This window comes from Gossypium hirsutum, chromosome A06 (assembly GCF_007990345.1).
Source record: "Gossypium hirsutum isolate 1008001.06 chromosome A06, Gossypium_hirsutum_v2.1, whole genome shotgun sequence".
NCBI classification, from domain to species: Eukaryota; Viridiplantae; Streptophyta; class Magnoliopsida; order Malvales; family Malvaceae; genus Gossypium; species Gossypium hirsutum.
The window spans coordinates 26,831,068-26,850,937 of NC_053429.1; the positions used below are offsets into that span (position 1 = coordinate 26,831,068).

General features: G+C 32.4%; 1 protein-coding gene across 3 annotated transcripts; it reads left to right on the top strand.

Moving 5' to 3' along the window:
• The first annotated feature begins 6,442 nt into the window (after window positions 1–6,442).
• Window positions 6,443–14,623, top strand: LOC107962848 (copper-transporting ATPase PAA2, chloroplastic). 3 transcript variants are annotated; one of them, XM_016899391.2, is made up of 18 exons: window positions 6,443–7,261; window positions 7,346–7,423; window positions 8,185–8,282; window positions 8,416–8,469; window positions 8,678–8,764; window positions 8,944–9,108; window positions 9,321–9,431; window positions 9,764–9,832; window positions 10,024–10,133; window positions 10,690–10,795; window positions 11,268–11,334; window positions 11,835–11,914; window positions 12,050–12,495; window positions 12,777–12,951; window positions 13,251–13,382; window positions 13,567–13,717; window positions 13,815–13,980; window positions 14,288–14,623. In XM_016899391.2, exons 1-17 carry the CDS (start codon window positions 6,622–6,624, stop codon window positions 13,940–13,942), a joined length of 2,697 nt encoding a protein of 898 aa, XP_016754880.1. In that variant the 5' UTR covers window positions 6,443–6,621; the 3' UTR covers window positions 13,943–13,980; window positions 14,288–14,623. The 3 variants fall into 3 exon arrangements, with proteins under 3 accessions (XP_016754880.1, XP_016754882.1, XP_016754881.1); XM_016899392.2 differs by having other exon boundaries at window positions 6,494–7,261; window positions 8,185–8,243; XM_016899393.2 differs by lacking the exons at window positions 13,815–13,980; window positions 14,288–14,623 and having other exon boundaries at window positions 13,255–13,382.
• Window positions 14,624–19,870: the final 5,247 nt, after the last annotated feature.

Genomic DNA, 19,870 nt, shown 5'->3' on the forward strand with positions numbered 1-19,870 from the left:
GGTTAGGATTTAGAGGTTAGGCTTTAGATTTTAGGGTTTAGGTGTTAAAGTTTAGGGGTTAGGCTTTAGAGTTTAGGGTTTAAGGGCTGAAATTAGATTGTAAGTAAAAATGCAATTTGATCACTTTTGTACCATATATTTTTATAATTTTGAAACAATTAAATCATTTTTTCCCATTTTTAGAGGGATAAAGTGCAATTTTACCTTTAAAATTTAAAAAAAAAATTCAAAAGGCCTAAATGGAAAATTTTTCATTTTAGGGGGGCTAAGACCCTTTCAACCCCCTAGTTATGCCCCTAAATATATATTAATTATAGGGTTTAGGATTTAATTGAATATGATTCACTTGTGTAACGTCCCCCCTACCCGAGACCGTTGCCGGAGTCAAGCAGGAGACATTACAAAACTTATCTTAGCACTTAAACAGTTTTCGTAGTAAACTATCCATATGCGTCACGGTCGCAAAAAAAATCATATCTCGAGTTACGAAACTCGAAATCCAATTCCGTAAATTTTCCCTGAAACTACTCATATATCTACTTACTAATTTTTTTCTAGAATTTTTGGTCAGGCCAATTAGTACAGTTTATTAGAAAAAGTCTCCCCTATTTCAGGGTTCTGCTACTCTGACCCTTGTGCACTACGAATCAAATTTCTTCCTGTACAGAAATCCAATAACTATGTCATTTGTTTCAATTAAAAATAGACTCAATAAGGAATCCATACATATAAAGTTTGAGTCCTAATTCTTAATACACAATTTATGGTGAATTTCTAAAGTCAAAATAGGGAATCTAGAAATTGCTCTAACCCTGTTTCACCAAAACGTAAATATCTCATAAAATACAACTCTTTTACCTATTTTGTTTCTTCCATATAAAAATAGATTCATTAAGCTTCAATTAAATATTTTATTCTTCCTCTAACTCATTTTCTACTATTTTTAGTGTATTTTCAAAATTACACTACTGCAGTAACTCAAATCTGTCAAGGCTAAGTTACTCATTCATGATCATTGTTCACAAAATTAATACAACATCATTTCATCCATCATGGTAAGAACACATATTATGCATCATAGATCATCACATATCAAGGCATTCTCATAGGCTTAGTATACATACTTGCACAACTCGTAACATAACTCAAGTGCATACTCACCAATGACTTACCTCATTGGGACCATCATCAACTCTTTCCTCGGATTGCCCGTTGAACACTTGGAATACTAATTGGATACTCGGAAAAGCCTTTGCACATAAGTGCCTCAATTGTAGCTAAAGCTACCTCATATCTCATGACATTTCAATGCTCACTCTCGAGCTAGTCATCTAGACTCATAATTCCTAGTGACATGTCACTCATATCCTATTCTATTCTTAAGGTTCAAACGGGATTTTTCCTCGTCTATTAAGGCTTTGTCTTATCATATTTCTATTAATCACATACACTTAATATCTGTACAATTCATGTAATGATAACATTTAAATACATGTATAGCATGGTATTGTTTACATACGAACTTACCTCGATACCACAAAGGTGAAAAGGACATAATCATCCCTTAATCGATTTCTTTCCATTCTAGGCCCAAATCTCGATTTCCTTGATCTATAATATCACATTTAGCCTACCAATCAGTCACAATATTCATATGGGTCTAAAAATCATATTTTTACAAATTTTCATTTTAACCCCTAAACTTTTGCATATTTGCACTTTTGCCCTAATGCTCGTAAAATAATTTTTATCATATTTCTTTACTCCTTGAGTCTAGATGAACCATTTTCATAACTATAGCAACTCATAATTTCAACTATTTTACACATTACAACTCATTTTACAACTTAGCAATCTAGCCCTTTTTTTAAGGTGTTTTCATGCAATTTCTTTCACAAAAGTTGTTTATTAGACAACTAGGACTCATAGTCTTCCATAAAAACACAGCAAACAACACATTTACTCTCATGGCAAAACCCTAGACTCTTCATCATTTTGCAAAATAGTCCCCTCTTATGAAAGCTCATGCTTTAGGGGTTCCAAAAATGTAAAAATCATCAAGCAAAGACATTAAAATCACTTACAAGCAAGGGAAATATGTTACTGAAATTTTCCAGCTTCAAAGCCCTTTCTTTGCTGCATATTTCGGTGAAGGAGAAGAAAAAAATGGTAGCTTTTTCTTTTTGATTTGTTAATAATAAAACTAGTCAAAATTGGTGACCAAATTTCACCTAATTTTGACTTTTCAACAATTTTGTCTCCCATGGCCGACCATCACACTTTCAATGGCCTAATTTCACTTTAAGTACCCCCAACTTAAGATACAAGGCAATTTAACACCTTTAGGTATTAAAACACAACTTTTACCTTTTACGCGATTTAGTCCTTTTTCGAAATTGGACTAGAAATTGCTAAAATTAACTTACCAAAATTTACATGCACTTATAAAATTATATTATAACACATAAAATAATACTAAAATAATTTTATCTAACCTCGAAATAGTGGTCCCGAAACCACTATTTCGACTAGGCCCAAAATCGGGCTGTTACAACTTGAGATTGTAAAAACTCGAATTCAAGTTGGATTTGTAATTTGAGACGTAAAGTTTTATTTAAGTTGGATTCAATTTTATAAGATTCAAAATAAAAATCAAGCCATTCCAGAGTGGTTGATTAAGTTTGATTTTGGGATTTTGGGGAGGGGGAACTAATTTTGGGAAAAAGACCAAGGCATTTCAGGGATAACAAAATGGAGTCGTTTCGTAAAAAACAATACACATTCGCGGCGTTTGGATAAAAAATGCCACTATAGCTGATCCTTTTATGGCGTTTGGACAAAAACGCCACAATTGCTCAGTTTTTAGTAGTGTTTGAAACAAAAACACCACAATTGACCAACTTTTTGTGGCGTTTGGACCAAAAACGCCACTATTGCTCAGTTTTTAGTGGCGTTTGGTCTAAAAGCGCCACTATTGCTCAACTTTTTGCGGCGTTTTCTTACAAACGCCGCTAATGTATAATCTTTGCGGTGTTTTTTATACAAACGCCACTAAAGCCCTATTTTCCTGTAGTGCTGCCCCTGTATATTATGATGATATTAGTTAGCTTATACTATTGCTTGCGATGTAATTAAATGTTCTGACTGGTTAGTAATGCCCGTGACCCTAATCTAACGACAGAGAGGGGTTAGGGGTGTTACAAAAGTTTAACTTTATTGTGGATTGAGGATTTTTCTTGAGGACAAGTAAACGCTTAAGTGTGGAGATATTTGATAAGTGTTAAAAGTAACATATTTTAATCCCGTTCTTAATGCATTTTTGGATGACTAATTTATGCAAAATGGTGAATTTTATGCTCCTAATCCTTTAAATTCATGTTTCAATACTTAGGAGAGCATTTGGGAGCAAAGCGAGTGAAAAATGAGAGAAAATCAGATAATTAAACCAGATTTCAGGAGCCACACAGGCTGGGCCTTCCCACATATGTTGGACACATGGTTATGTGAGCCACAGGGGCTGCCACACGACCATGTGCCAGGCCGTGTGGATTTCATGATTCACACTCTAAATAAGTGGAAAAACATAATTTTTAGGTTTTTGGGGCATTCTAAAACCTATATATACCAAATATAAGAAGAGAAGGGAGAGTCGTTAGAGAATATTGAAGAAAACAACTCGAAAAACACTATTGAAGCCGACTTTGAAGCAAATTTCCACCAAGATTGAAGATCTCCTTTTGATTTCTTTGAAGTTTATTATGAGTTTCTCTATTTCTTATGGTTATACTGTTTTTGAGATGTTTTTATTCGCAATTATGAACTAATTTTCTAAATACCTGACGGAAATGAACCCTCTGATGAATTCTATCTTTTGATTTCTATTTTACACAATAAATACTTGAATTTTGTTCTCAGTTATGTATGCTTAATTCTTGATTTAATATTTTTGGATTTTTAATTCATGTTTGATATGCTTAATTCAGAGGAGGAATAGACCCTGTTTAAGAGTAGATCTAGCATAATTGAGTGGAGTTGCATGCAATCCTAGAAATAGGATTACATAAATCTACCGTATTAGAGTCAAATCTAATAGGGGAATTCATAGATCGAGTTAATGCGATAATAATGGTTTTAATTAGAAAGGAATTTCAATTAATCAACCTAGAGTCAGTTGTTTTTAGTCTTGAAGATATTAACATAATTTAGGGATTTCTATGGATCAAGATATTAAGTGAATAAATTTTTTAATTTAGATTGATAATGACAAATGCAGTTTAGGTGGATTCTTTCATGGATATTGTTTTGCTTCCTGGTTATTATTCAATTATTTTCCCGATTTGTTCTTTGCCGAGTTCTTAGTTAATTAATTTAGTTAATTTTAGTTTAATTCAATCACTTCAATTTGTCAGTTAAATAATAGAAAGACGGTAATTACTAGTACTTTTAGTCCTTATGGGAACGATATTTATCGATAGGTGCATTTACTTTTGTTGCATTTTTAGTTGGTTTCGTGGACATCAAGTTAATAGGGTAACTAATTATCCAATTCATCATTTCATTACATAACATAACATGATTCAATCCAATTCAAGGCCAATTTCATATTTTTATCAAGTTACACTAGTTTCAGTTCTGTTTAATTTAGTCCTCTATTTCAACAAGCAATCTCAATCATAATAATTCAAATCAAATAATCAATTTCAACTCACCTCAATATCATACTATGCAAAACAATATAAATATGAAACAATTAAAATGATTCAAATAATAGAAATACAAACCGAAGACTCAAGTTACTTGTTGTTGGCTCTCGTCTTTCTTTTCCCTTTTGACGGCCCTGCGTCGTCTTTAGCTACGAATAATAATCCAAGAGTACACAACATCAAATTCCAATTCAAATCACAACCAATTACAAAGTCACACATATTTTGCAATTTATTCTATTTAGTCTCTAAACCCGAGACAAGCATAACTTTCAATCTAAACCCTCAAATTAAAATTCGATTTCACCTATTTTCATTAGGGACCTTCTATTTCCTATTCCTACCAAGATTTCATAATAGTTTTTCATTTTATTCAATTTGATCCCTATTGTACAAACTATTAATTAAACTTTACAATTTAGTCCTTTTTAAACTAATCTTAATTTCTATCAAATTCTCACAAATTTCATCAATTTCTCAACTATGGAAACTTTATAAAACATTGACAGTTTCACAATTTAATACATGTGTTAGCTAGTTCAAGCCCCTATGACCTCAAATCTATAAAAATTAATAAAAAATGACTAGGGACTTATTTAGCCAAGAGCTTCAAAGTTAGCAAAAATAGTGTTTTCCTTTTATGTTTCTTTTTTGTTGAGATGAAGAAGATGAAACTCTCATCTCTCTTTCCTCTAATTGCATTTTATACTATGGTTTTAATTTAATTAAACTAGTTTAATTAAATTAACCTTAATTATTTAAGCTTAATAAATAATTAAATTAAGTAAATGACGCCATCCATCAATGCCCACTAACATATATTTAAAATCGGTATGTTTTCTATTATAGTCCTTTGGTTAATTGTAATTTAAGTCTCCAAGCCTTATTCTAATTAAAAATATATAGTAATTAGACTTTTACAATTTAGTCCCTAAGCCTTAATTACTCACAATTTCGATTAAATCACTTAACTAAATTTCAATTAATCAATACAATAACTCTACAAATATCTCTATTAAATATTACGGATTTAGTTTACGAAAACGAAATTCTAAAACTACATTTTCTAATACTACTAGAAACCAAATCGTTACATTTTACTAGCTTTTAGACTCAACCTCAAAAGCTAAAAAAATAAAGCTTTTGGCTTTTGACTTGTGAATGTAAAATTGTCAAAATATCCTCATTTATTTCATCCCAACAAATTGAAATTTAATTGATTGTGACATAATATACAACTAAATGAATCCATATCATTCAAATATATTTTTAAGCTTGAACTTAGCATTTAGCAATGAACATGTAAATTATTCTAAAACAAGAGCAATGAGCATGTAAATTAATAAAATTTTTTTTTCTCTAATATAGTTTATATGTTTAAATTAAAGTTTACAAATAATTTATATTAATTGCTTTAAAACTATTTAAATTTTATATTTTATATATTAAATTATTAAATTATTTAAATACTATTTAACTTATTTTTTAAGTTCCAATATCATATTTAAAAAATATATTTTTTAATAACAGTGAACAACATTTGAAATTAACAAATCGTATCGTTTTGAAAAGCAATTTTTAACAATGGTGACCTAGCCCCAAGTGTAATGGATTAAAACGCAGCGTTTTGGAATTTTAAGTAAATTGAATATCTCAATTGCTGTTGTCGAATTTCGACCACAAGGTTAGGTGAAGTTCAGTTCAATAATAGCATACAAAAAAACGTGCGGATACAGTTTCAAGATTACATGGCGGATTATAATTGGATAATGTTCTAAAAGGAAATTCAGCTACGGTCCTCTGCGTTTCAACTTTCAACAAGGATCAACATCATTGTCTTCAAATCTTTCTCAGTGCATTTCTTTGGTCATCCTTTTTTTTTTCTAAGAAAAAAAGAAACTCCTTATGCGAACAAACAATGGCAATGGCGGGGGATCTGTTAAGACTCACTGTATTAAATCGGCCAAAGCTCTCTCTCGGTAATGGCGCGAAACTCAAAGCTGACCGCTTTGGCTTGCTAAAACGATGCCCTCGCGGTCGTTTCCATTGTCAGCCTCGGTCAACTCCTGGATTCGTCTTGTTCAGTTCACTGGAGACTAGATTAGAGTCGGAGGAATCATCTATACAGCCGGTAGGACAGAAGCTTAAAGACCCGTCGGTTCTCCTCGATGTCAACGGGATGATGTGCGGCGGATGTGTGTCCCGAGTCAAATCGGTTATCTCTTCCGACGAGCGAGTCGAATCAGTAGTGGTCAACTTGTTGACCGAGACGGCGGCGATCAAGTTGAAGCGGGAGGTGATGGAGAGGGAAACCGCGGAGAGTGTTGCGGAGAGTATAGCTCAGAGGGTGAGCGAGTGCGGGTTCATGGCTAAGATGAGGGTTTCGGGGACTGGAATCGCGGAGAACATGAGGAAGTGGCAGGAAATGTTGAAGAAGAAAGAGGAATTGTTGGTGAAGAGTAGGAATCGAGTGGCTTTTGCTTGGACTTTGGTGGCGCTTTGTTGTGGAGCTCATGCTTCACATATTTTGCACTCCCCAGGGATTCATTTCGGCCATGGTAATTTAATTTAATGCAATTCAATTTCTTATTTAAATTTGATATGTGATAATGACGCCTATGGTTTAATTATGTTTGATTCAGGATCGTTTCTGGAAATCCTTCATAATTCTTATGTCAAAGGAGGATTGGCTTTAACGGCTTTGTTGGGTCCAGGAAGAGGTTTGTTGTTTTATCCCTTATTTTCACATGCATTAACATTTAGGCGGCATGTAAAAAATTCTATGTTTGGATATATGAATTAGAAAATTTTGGATTTATATTTGGTTTGTTATATAAGTTGTCAGGATGAATTGCATACCATAAATTAGTTAAATATTTAATATGATATGTATTTGAAATGTATAGAAACTTGCATGTCAAATTCACAAATGCCTTTAGAAATTTCAAATTCACCGTGAAAAATACCTCCACAAATTCATGAATTTGAAAAATAATCATAATATCTATCTATAGTATATATAAAGTGGCTGATTGAGTTGGTGTCAGGCTGTGAGTTACTAAAATACCTTTACTTTAAAGGGTAATCAGTATTACTTTAAAAGTGTTTTCATCTTTTCATACTCTTATATAAAATTCAAATAAAATAACTAAAAAAAATTATTTGCAAATTGACCACAAGACCAACAAATTCATATAAAAGACCCTTGTCACTCCACTGATAATAATTTATTGATATATTTTATAAATATTTTTTAATGTAAAATCTTGGGTGTAATAATATTAGTTATACTTAAATGTGTTTTATCTCACAATTTAAACTATTTTGATAGCTAATTTTCCAAACAAAACCCATATTTAAGGAAGATATTCCTTGGTCTTTAGGCAGTTACTAGCAAAACTCTTTCTAAAGTGTCTTAATGCTGTAGTGACCGGGGAGTAAAGATTGACTTTGATCAAAGTTCTCAAAAAATGTTTTGCAGATTTGCTAGTTGATGGATTATTGGCATTCAAGAAAGGATCTCCCAATATGAATTCTCTTGTGGGTTTTGGATCAATTGTTGCATTTATCATTAGTGCAGTGAGAAATTTCTTTCTTTCTTTCATTCTTTCTTTCCTTGTGGTTTGAAAGCTGAGATTTAGTTTTCTTAATATAGCATCATGGAATCAATCTGCTAAGATCTGTTGGTCCTTATATTTGCCTTGCCTTGTAGGTCTCACTTCTTAACCCTGGGCTTAAATGGGATGCTTCATTCTTTGACGAGCCGGTGATTTCCCTTACTTATACTCTGCAATATTTATTTTTGATATCATGGTTCTGCTGTATCTGCCAACTGCTTCGAGATAAGTTTCCTTTTTCTCACATCTGTTGATTCACTATTTTTAATATGCAGAAGCTACTTAGGTGGAAGTCTGAAAGTTTTGGTCTGGTTGATAATAAGTTCTAATGAAGCACCCCTGTATTTTGACATGCAGGTCATGCTTCTTGGTTTTGTGCTCCTGGGACGTTCGTTGGAAGAAAAAGCAAGGATTAGGGCATCCAGCGACATGAATGAACTTTTAGTGAGTCTTAAATCTGATACTTCCTTGTTTTGTTATTACACTTTTTTTCATGTTTGATGGTATGAATCTTGGCTTACAGATCCTTAAAACTAAGATTTAGTTACATAACGTGCTTCTATCGTATTCACTCATCTTCACGCCATTTGGTTGATTTGACATGTGAGATAATTTTTTTGCAGTCATTGATATCCACTCGTTCAAGACTTGTAATTACTTCATCAGACACTGATTCCTCTGCTGATTCTGTACTTAGCTCTGATGCTATTTGCATTGAGGTCCCCTCAGATGATATTCGAGTTGGAGATTCGGTATTAGTTTTGCCTGGAGAAACAATTCCTGTAGATGTAAGTCATAAATATGTTATATGATTAGGATTTAGTGCATCACAGTCTGATTCCTAAACTTGGTCATATACAGACGAACCCTATGTATTTTTAGTTATAGCAAACAACATATTGATAATTATATGAAACTAAGATGAACCTTTTTAATCACTGTCTGATTAAATTTACCACATATAAATGATCTTTTTCTGAAATTAGAATTCCCTACATAGGGGAAAGTTCTTACAGGAAGAAGTGTGGTTGATGAATCCATGCTGACGGGAGAATCACTTCCAGTATTCAAGGAAAAGGGTCTTATGGTCTCTGCTGGAACTATAAATTGGGTAAGATGTGTTGAGGAATATAATTTAGAAATGCTATGACTTATGCCAATAGCAATACTTTAGGGAGAGAAATACTTGACCATTGCTTATTTCAGAGATATAGGAATAACACTTTGTATTAAAATTTAAAATGCATATTAGCTGACTGCCAAAAGGAAAACAAAAATACGTATTAGCTGGATTGCTTGGGATGATTAGATCTGAATGAGGAGCGTAAGAGAAATACTGAATGTTATTATTAGTTGTATTTTTTCTAAATTATTCTTAAGAATTTTAGATTGAACCCACTACCCACGCAATCATCATTTATGTTTATGAATGTTCTATTTCAGGATGGCCCTTTAAGAATAGAAGCAAATTCCACAGGCTCCAACTCAACTATTGCTAAGATCGTACGCATGGTTGGTGCCCTAGTGAACTTTTTTTATTGGATTAATCATACAGTCATGTCCTCACATCTGATGCTTGATATGAGTCACTATGTGTCTGCTGCACAGGGCGTTATTCTCCCATTTCTGTGTAATTACTAGTATAAAAGAGCAAACTGTTGCTTCCATTTAGCCTGAGTAGGATATCTGCAACCAATTTTCAGGTTGAAGATGCTCAAGGACAAGAAGCACCTGTACAGAGGCTTGCAGATGCGATAGCAGGGCCATTTGTATACAGCATAATGACTCTGTCAGCTGCAACATTTGCTTTCTGGCATGGGGTTTGTTTCTTCAAATGTATTAACTTCAGACCAAGTGATTTTAATGAGATGCTTAAAAAAGATGGAAAGGACGAGATTCTAATTTCCTTATTCAATATATTTATGTAACTTGTAGATACTTTCTCAAAACGAAAATGGGTAATTTGCATTCAATTTGCAATTCGAATAGTTGACCTATCTATGAAGAAAGTATGACAAGTTTATTTGCACTTCATTTCTTGTTGCTCTCTCCCGATTATCCCCCCCCCCCAAAAAAAAAGTCCCAGCATACTTCTGCTGCTGCATACACTTTTGACAACTGGATCATTAATTTAAGTAAATGCCGGACAAGTTTCTTTTTCCCCTACTTTGTTCCATTGTTGAAGTACCATTCCTGCATTAACTGACTGATTTCTTTATTTCCCTTTTGCCATGGTACTCAAACCGGATTATGCTGGTCCTGTGGCCTTTAGTTTTAGTTGCTTGTAGATGTGTTATTTCCTCCTAGCATGGTGTTGATTGTGTACTAGCTAATCTTGCGTCTTTCTCCTTGTTGTTTTCTATGTCCAGGTATTATGCTGGGTCTCACATATTTCCAGATGTTTTGCTCAATGATATTGCTGGCCCTGATGGAGATTCATTGCTTTTGAGTTTGAAACTTGCAGTGGATGTCTTAGTGAGTTTTCTTTTGTCTACCTGTGTTTCTCCTCATTGCCTAAATATTAGTTGCCTGATTGTTTGCATTTTTTATCCATTTGATTGGCAAGAAAGTTATTTATTATTACAATAATCTCAATATGGTAAAGGAAACTTTTTTTTATCTTCAAAAGAAGGAAACAAGTTAAAAAGTGTTTCCATTCTGCATGTTCCTGTTAAAAGTTGCAAATAAATTTTGGGGAGTTTTTCTTGTAGGAATGACGACAGCTAATTGCTGGCAAGGTACAATATGATTGAATATACAAATTTTAAAAAAATAAATAAAGATTTTATAAGAATTGCTTAACTTGGTAGCATTTGAAGACGGTTGCTTGCATAGATGTCACAATTTTCTTAGAGAATTGTCACTTAAAGTGATATCTTTTATTTTAATCGAGCAAAACAAGATTTATTTGCACTACAAGTTTGTACTGCTGGTTTTTGCTTTTCAGGTAGTTTCCTGCCCTTGTGCTCTGGGTCTTGCCACACCAACAGCAATCCTTGTTGGCACCTCTCTTGGTAATTATCTAGCATGTCAATAAATCTTGATTTTGATTCATTTTCTGTATGGGACTAATTTAGTGAATCTTAACATACGTCTATTCACCAGTTAGAAGACAGTATGTGCAATTGGAAGATTTCATACTTTAGTTTACTTTAAAGGATGAGTGAATATATTGAGAGCTTATATTTACTATAGGTGACTAAATATATGAAGAGCTTTGGCTGGCTCATTCTTCAATGGTACATTGAAGACAGGAAGGAATTCAATTTGAAAATCATGATTTTGGGGAATTGTCAAATATGCTTTTTTGGAATATTTGTTTGTTTTGGAACATTTTACCCATTATGACATTGAGACCGTTGTAATAATGTTCACTGGTATAAGGTGTATGCACATTGGATACACTTGGATTTGAAGAATAGCATACTGGCTATTTAACTTTATTGGTTCTTTGTATTTTTCAAACAACAACTAACTCTGTTAAATTGTATGTTGCTGCAATGAAAATCATCAGGAGCAAGACAAGGACTGCTTATAAGAGGTGGGGATGTTCTGGAACGCTTGGCCAATGTAGACCGTATTGCTTTTGACAAAGTACTTCTACCCTTGAAAACAATGCACTCTCTCTCCCCTCCCCCTCCCCCCTCTCCCTCTCTCTGAGTTTGTATGTGTATATAATTTGCTATGTTAGAATTTCACTCAAACATTACCCTATTTACCAATGTGCAGACTGGGACTCTCACTGAAGGAAAACCAACTGTCTCATCAGTTTCTTCCTTTACTTATGATGAATCAGAAATTCTTCAAATTGCTGCAGCAGTGGAGAGAACAGCAACACATCCGATTGCTAAGGCTATTGTAAAGAAGGCAGAGTTGTTGAATTTGTTACTCCCAGAAACTAGAGGACAACTAGTTGAACCAGGTTTTGGGACCTTAGCTGAAGTAAATGGATGTTTGGTTGCTGTCGGTAAATTAGAATGGGTTAATGAACGCTTCCAGATAAAAGCAAGTCCATCTGATTTGATGGCTTTAGAACATGCTGTAATGCGTCAGTCATCATCACCGTCAAACTATTCGAAAACAGCTATCTATGTTGGACGTGAAGGAGAAGGCGTAATTGGTGCTATAGGAATGTCTGACAGTCTGCGGTTTGATGCCGAGTCTACCGTGAGCAGGTAATATTTCCTTTTCGTAATCATGCAGGCAAGTTCTTCCATTTAACTGGCTTGGCATGCATATAAAGTCTTGATAAGTAGGCAATACCCAACTAATATTTTCCATTGATGACTAGAGATGCAGCTCTATTCTTTATGTTTCCTGCTAGAATAGCTACTTAGATGTTTCACTTCCTGCTCTGTTTTTTCTATAAAAAATGCTGATGAAAATGTTCCTTGTGCTACTCTTACTTTCTTACCTTTTATCATTTGTGGTTGTTTTGTTGCCTTGTTTATGTAAGGCTTCAGAGGAAAGGTATCAAAACAATCCTTATTTCAGGAGACAGGGAAGAGGCAGTTGCAACTATTGCGAAGACAGTTGGAATAGATCATGAATTTGTTAATGCATCCTTGACACCTCAGCAGAAATCAAGGGTTATATCTACTCTTCAAACTGCAGGACATCACATTGCCATGGTAACTCTCTCTCCCAGTCAGTCCTCTAGAATTCGATTAATAATGTAAAGCATTCTTAAATTCACCTGGTTCTTCAGTCAATGATTGGATATATTTTAGTAAATTCAGGCACTGTTGCCTGGTCCACTGACTTAGATGATCATTTGCACCTTCGGATGCAACTAAAATAACAAATTAATTTTATAGTAAACCCAGGAAAAAGATTTAGGATGACCCTAATTAAAGCAAAGACTATGCAAATCTAATACTGCAGCTTCATTAGAAAATATACTCAGCTGATTTTTTCCCCCTCTCCTAAGGTAGGGGATGGCATTAATGATGCACCATCCTTGGCCATTGCGGATGTGGGGATTGCTTTACAGACTGAAGCACAAGAAACTGCAGCCTCAGATGCGGCATCTATTATACTTCTTGGCAACAGACTCTCACAGGTATGCTCTTCTTTAACCATAATTGTAGTTTCATGCAACAAGTTAGATGAACCTGTTGAGTGTAAACCTTTTAGCTAAGTTGTTTGCCCCTTTGTATGGCTTGTTCATGAAAGAATTATGTTTTCTTAGCTCAAAAGAAATACCAGTCGGATTGGTATCATCTTACTTAAGACTTCCCCACCAGGTAGTAGATGCACTGGATCTTGCACAGGCAACAATGGCAAAAGTGTACCAAAATTTATCTTGGGCAGTAGCGTATAATATTGTTGCCATCCCCATTGCTGCTGGTGTTTTACTTCCCCAATACGAACTTGCTATGACACCCTCATTTTCTGGTATGTGAACTGAAAACAAGAGCTAAAACTTCACTTTTATATGGTCTCTCCATTGACTATGATTGAGTTGCTTCAATTTTTTGCATTGAATTTATAGGTGTGTTAATGGCCTTGAGCTCAATATTTGTTGTAACCAATTCCTTGCTTTTACGGCTCCATGGGTCTGAGAAGAGCTGGAAGAATAGTATTGCGAAAATTTCACAAATGCCTGCCGGTCCAGGTTAACAAAGTACCTCATTCCAATGTGCAAGTATCCTGAGATGGTATATCTTTTAACTATTTCCGTTCTTGTTTTCTTCTGTCCATTTGGTCGAACTTCGTTTGTTCATTACGTTGGTAATAAAGCATGTTTGAAATTGTTTTGTACACAACCAAAGCCTCCAAACCTCAAAGGTTACTGTGCAATCCATATAGAACCTAAATCTAATAATGCTGGCACTTGTCATTTCTAATTATAAATTCAATTTCTACATTGAATAGATCAAAGATACATTTGTTCTCTACTTTTCTTTGTCCTGATTTCTTCATATGGTTATCTTTTTGCTACCATAAATTTTTATTGCTGTGCAGCTTCCTGGAGCCCTCAGTGCATTGCCTCTAAGAACACTGGTTTTTGACAGATCAACTTGTAAGTAGCTTATTGAGTACATACTAAGGGTGATTTCGAACGGTTAATCAAGGTGTATCGCGTTATGAATAGTGGCTGTTTTTGTTTTTCATTTTATCTTTGCTTATTATCTTCAGCTGGCTTTTGTATTTAAATAAACATTTATCTAGGAGATTTATCTATACTATTATTTAAGCTCCTAATTAAATTTGTGTCACAAGTCAACTAGGCATTAACTCGGTTAGAGAAACTATGAAAATTTTCTTCTCGTAATTATATTCAATTATATTATTTGACTATATTTTAGTCTTTTTATTTTTAAAAAATAATCAATAAAAAGTTTGGATATGATGAGATTTGAACCTATTTTTTTAAATCAATAAGATATTAATATTACCACTAAAGCAAAACTTTATTTTAATATAATATATATATTTTAATTGTATTATGTATGTTTTATATCCTTCATAAATTGTATATTTATACTATATATAAAATGGTTGATTGAATTTGTGTCATAAGCCAACTCAACACCAATTCAATTGTGAAATTACTAAGATATTTTTACTTTAAAATGCAAAATTATTATAATGTATTTGCAACTTTTGATTCTTTTATATAATATTCAAATAAAACCATTAAAAAAACATTATTTGAGAGCTGGAACACAAGATCAACAATTTCATATAAAAATGTCACTTCACTAATAATCATTTGTTGATATATTTTTATGAATGTATTTTTTTTAATATAAAATATTTTCATTCACCCACATTATGGGTGTGATAAAATTTAGTATTTGATAATGTTGATTGAGTTGGTGTTATGGTGTTATAAGTTAATCCACACTAACTCATGATTGATGATAATATCATGAGAAATAATCGCATTACATTTAGTATTTTTAGTATAATGTATTTATGTGTTTAAATTTTTAAATTTCATTTTACTCACAATTAAATTTTAATATGGTACAATTTTATGTATTATTATTAATTAATATCAAACCATACAAAAATTCATTATTTATTTGTAATTTTTTTTTGTTGGTACTTATTTTAGTAACCCTGCTTTTTCATCTTCAACCATTTTTTTTTCTTTCACCATCATAGTCTCACTATTTATTTCAAGGAGGCGTATGCCAATCTTCATATTTATTACATTGTTTATGTACCTTAACCTCCTCCAGTTAATTGATTATTAGAAGGGAAACGTTGTCGTGTAATCACATGCAAAACCATTGTACATTGATCATTCAATTGCTTGGTACAAAATTGCAAAAGCTGGGGTGAACCAGACAGAGACTGCTGAGTAGTATATGAATGGACGTCGGTAATTGCACCTTGGTTTGTATCTCATTATTTTTCTGTTAGGTTTCCTCTCCCATATCACTGAAAAATCTCGTCTTGTTTAGTCCCCATCAAGGCCTGAAATTTCCCATAATCATATACCACATAACTCGTATATTTAAAGCATTCATTCAAGGTAGAACCCCCAACCCCCAATTGCAAAAGCTCTAAGAAAGGCCACAATTCAAAGGGATTGTATTGCTTATCTTTCAATTAGGACTGAATCGAATTATTAAATTCTGGATGAAGGGATCAAAGAAAAATAAGTTGGAGGTTGCAAAAAGTAGAGAGAATGAAATAATAAAATAATGGAAGTTATGGGAAATCAGATTCTTTTGTTTTGTCCGGCAGTGTCATTTTCTCTAAACCAAACATTTATAGTAGACTAGACAGCAACGGTGTCTTTTCAATCATATTACAAATTTCTCTGTATCATTTTACCTATTGTATTTTTTATAAATTTAAAATTTAAGTTTTATATTTTTATTTTGTAAAATTTAATTTTTAAATTTTTTGGTGCGACATCTTAAAATAAAAAATATTTATTTGATAGAAAAATGAATTTAAATTTAACAATATAATTTAAATAGACTTAAAATAAAGAAACTAAATTCTTAAATATAAAAATATAAATTTTAAATTTTAAATTTTTAAAGAGTAAAGAGATTTATAACACATTTTAATATATTTTTCATATTTTTAAGTTTAATTCATAATTAAGAAAAAATTTTCGTCTCATCTCAATTTATCATCTTGAAATAAAAATATTAAGACACATTGTTATTAAACCTGATAATTTTTTAGATAAATGAAAGGAAAATGATAATTCTGAAATAAAATTTTTATTATTATTATGCCTATTATATTTTTAATATGAGAGTAAAAATCTTTATATATTAAAAGTAGTAAAATGTTATATTTATAAAATTTGAAAAAATATTGTTAGTTTTATAAATTAGATTTAACTAAATAAGATTAAGAAAAATATTCAAGAATTCTGAACATGAATCATAAAATGAATTTAAACCATATAAAAAAACTATCTCATTCTTCTTCTACTTACAATTGTTTTTGAATAATCTCATTATAAGTTCCGTTCATATTTGCTCTTTTTGACACAATGTCTAGAATTACCCATAATCCATCCTTAATCTATAAATAGGAGGATAAAACACTTCAGCGTATTCAAACTCATCTCCTCCTGCATTGACAATAATACTCATGTCAATTGAGTTAAGACTCAATCGATTACTTACAAAAACTTTTGTGTTTATTCTAAAAATATAAAGAATAAAATGCACCTTAGGACCCATTGATTACCTTAATTTTCTGTATATAGGTATTAAACTTTAAATTAAAGAAAATAAAACCCAACAATTAAAGTTATATTGTGTGTAAAATCATAAAATACAGATGGCTAATGCCTAATGGTTCTAGCGAAAACGTAAATAAATAATAATAATAACCATAAATAAAAACACATTAAATGGGCACGTGATTGGGAACTTATTTAGATGCAAGGATTTTCATGCAAAAACGCTTTACATGTGACTGTTGGGTCCACCATATTTATTCCATTTTACTTTGATTTTTATTTGTTTATTTCTATTTCAGGTGTGTGGGTTAATTGACAGCACAAAAAACCCTAATCAAACTTTTTTGTTCAATAAGGGTGCAAGAGATTGGCTTTAACAACCGACTTCATACAGTCCGGGCAATTAAAAAAGACGATATAATTTAGAAAAATTACTACCATCAAAATCACCCTTATTACTGCTAACGCATCTGCACAACAGTTTTCTTCTCGAAAAATATGACAAATCTAATTAGATAGAAAGCTCAAGTATAGTTCTACGGTCAGTAATGATAGGGTCAAGTAGCAAATTTTTCCATTACATAAACAACAGATAAAACATCAACTAAAAGTTGTGAAATATCAAGTTGTTTAGCAGGAGATAAGCCATCTCTTAAAGCCCAAAAGTCAGCAATCATGTTAGTTGTATGGTCAATATAACTATAAGATATGGTGACCCAGTTCTCATTATGGTTTTAAATAATGATACCGCACCAATAACCCCCTAAGTTCCAAAAAGAAAACCTATCACAATTAAGCTTGAACCATCCAAGTGGAGGATGAAACCGTTGAACATGGATGATTGTAGCTAAGTGATTATGTTTGATCTTACAACAAATAGCAAAATGTTTAGCAACCAAAGAAATGGTTTTGGGAATGATCTGCTGTTTGTTAATAGAGTTTTCAACTGCAAGGGAGTTGCAAGCAAGCCATATACTTGCAAGGAAAATAGCAAAGATGGTAGACCAAAGTATGCAATGACCAGTATACATAAGCTTGGAAGTCGGGTTAATTTAAGCCACTCATAAAAAGGAAGGTTTAAGGAGCTTGTCAAAGAACTAGGGATTGATAGTTTATGCCAAAAATCCTTAACATGATCGCAAGTTTCAGAGGCAGTGTTGCAAAAGGGATAGAGGTCGAAAACATCCATTCCTCTGGAACTCAATAGAGATTTAGTAGGAAGAATATTCCTAGCTAATTCCCAGATGAAAGTGAAAAGCTTAGGAATGAGGTTAAGCTTCCAAATTCAAGAGTATAAGGGAATAGAAAGGATTATTTGAGACAGTCGTGAATTTCAGGGGTGGCAGTGGCCGGGCCTCCCTAAAATTATATAAAAAAATATTTATTGTTTAGTCCCTTTAGATTTTAAAACTTTGGCCCCCTTAAATTAGTGTTTGGCCCCCTTTCCTTGCACATTAATTTTTTATTTTATTTTATCCATATAATATATTTTAACTTTTTAACTTTAAATATTTATATAATATATTATTGTAATCAACATTAATATAACATTAATATAACATTAAATATAATATTGATATATTTCTAACTTTTTTTAGATGATAGTTTTTAATATAATATTAAATATGAATTTAGGTTAAAATTCAATTTGTTAACTAGTGAAAAAGAAGTCTCTTTTCCTATTGCTATTAACAATTACTGTCATCAACGTTTGTCCTTCAAACGCGGCTTCGAGTTCATCTTCTAAGGTTTTTCTTTTCATCTTTTTGTAATTTTACAATTGTTTTTATTGTGTTTTAAAGTTCAGAGTGTAATTTTATTTTATAGTAATTAATTTTGTTTTTATTGTGTTTTAAAGTTTATAGTTTAATTTTATTTTATAGTTATTAATTTTTTTTATCTTTTAAGATTTGTAGTTATGAAGTCGAAAATAATTGATTCGTTTTTTAAAAAGAAAAGTACAGAGACTACACAATCAGCTTCAGAAGCATCACAAATTCAGGTACCACCTTCATCGTTTGTTCCTTTAAACTCTGATGCTTGTCTTTCTAAAATTCCTAGAGTTGAAGATGAGGCACTTGATTTGTCTAACTTAGAACGTGAACCTGGGTTACGTAAGCAAATATATGAGTATCTAGTTAATATGCGTGATGAAATTTGAAGAGCTTATATTAAGGCTGGACCTTATCAACATATTCTTTCAGAATATCCTGCTTCCAATTTAAAAAAACATCCTCGTTATTTTCAACCATCATTGTTTAAACAATTATCCTGGTTAGAATATTCTCCTTCTAAAGATGCGGTATTTTGTTTGCCTTGTTTTCTTTTTAATAGCAATCCAACTAGTCGTTTTGGATCAACTGCATTTACTCATAATGGCTTTAGTAATTGGAAAAAGGTACATGATGGATGCAATTGTGATTTTTTGACAGATATGGGAAAAGATCCGAATTCACTGCATAACAATGCACAATGAGCTTATGTAGATTTAATTTATCAAGCTCAAAATATTGAAGTATCACTTGATGGACAAACTATACAACAAATTTCAGCTAATCGTCTACGTCTGAAAACTAGTATAGATGTTGTTCGATGGTTATCATTTCAAGGGTGTGCTTTTAGAGGTCATAATGAAAGCCCGAGATCAAAAAATCGTGGGAAATTTCTTGAACTGTTATCACTATTAGCATCGTTTGATGAGAAAAGTTGAAGATGTTTTGAAAAGTGCTCCACAAAATGCTAGTTATACTTCTTCAACAATACAAAAAGAGATATTGCAAATTTATGCCAATAGAGTTCGTAATGTAATTCGTGAAGAAATTGGTGACAGAAAGTTGAGCATTATTGTGGATGAAGCGAGAGACGAGTAGAAAAAAGAGCAA

What these genes read in the sequence shown, in the direction of transcription:
- LOC107962848 (XM_016899391.2), top strand. Translation starts at nt 6,622, where the DNA reads ATGGCAATGGCGGGGGATCTGTTAAGACTCACTGTATTAAATCGGCCA. An exon ending in CTTCATTCTTTGACGAGCCG is followed by an intron (nt 8,470 to 8,677) that starts GTGATTTCCCTT and finishes TTTGACATGCAG; the next exon opens with GTCATGCTTCTTGGTTTTGT. An exon ending in CCTTGTTGGCACCTCTCTTG is followed by an intron (nt 11,335 to 11,834) that starts GTAATTATCTAG and finishes GAAAATCATCAG; the next exon opens with GAGCAAGACAAGGACTGCTT.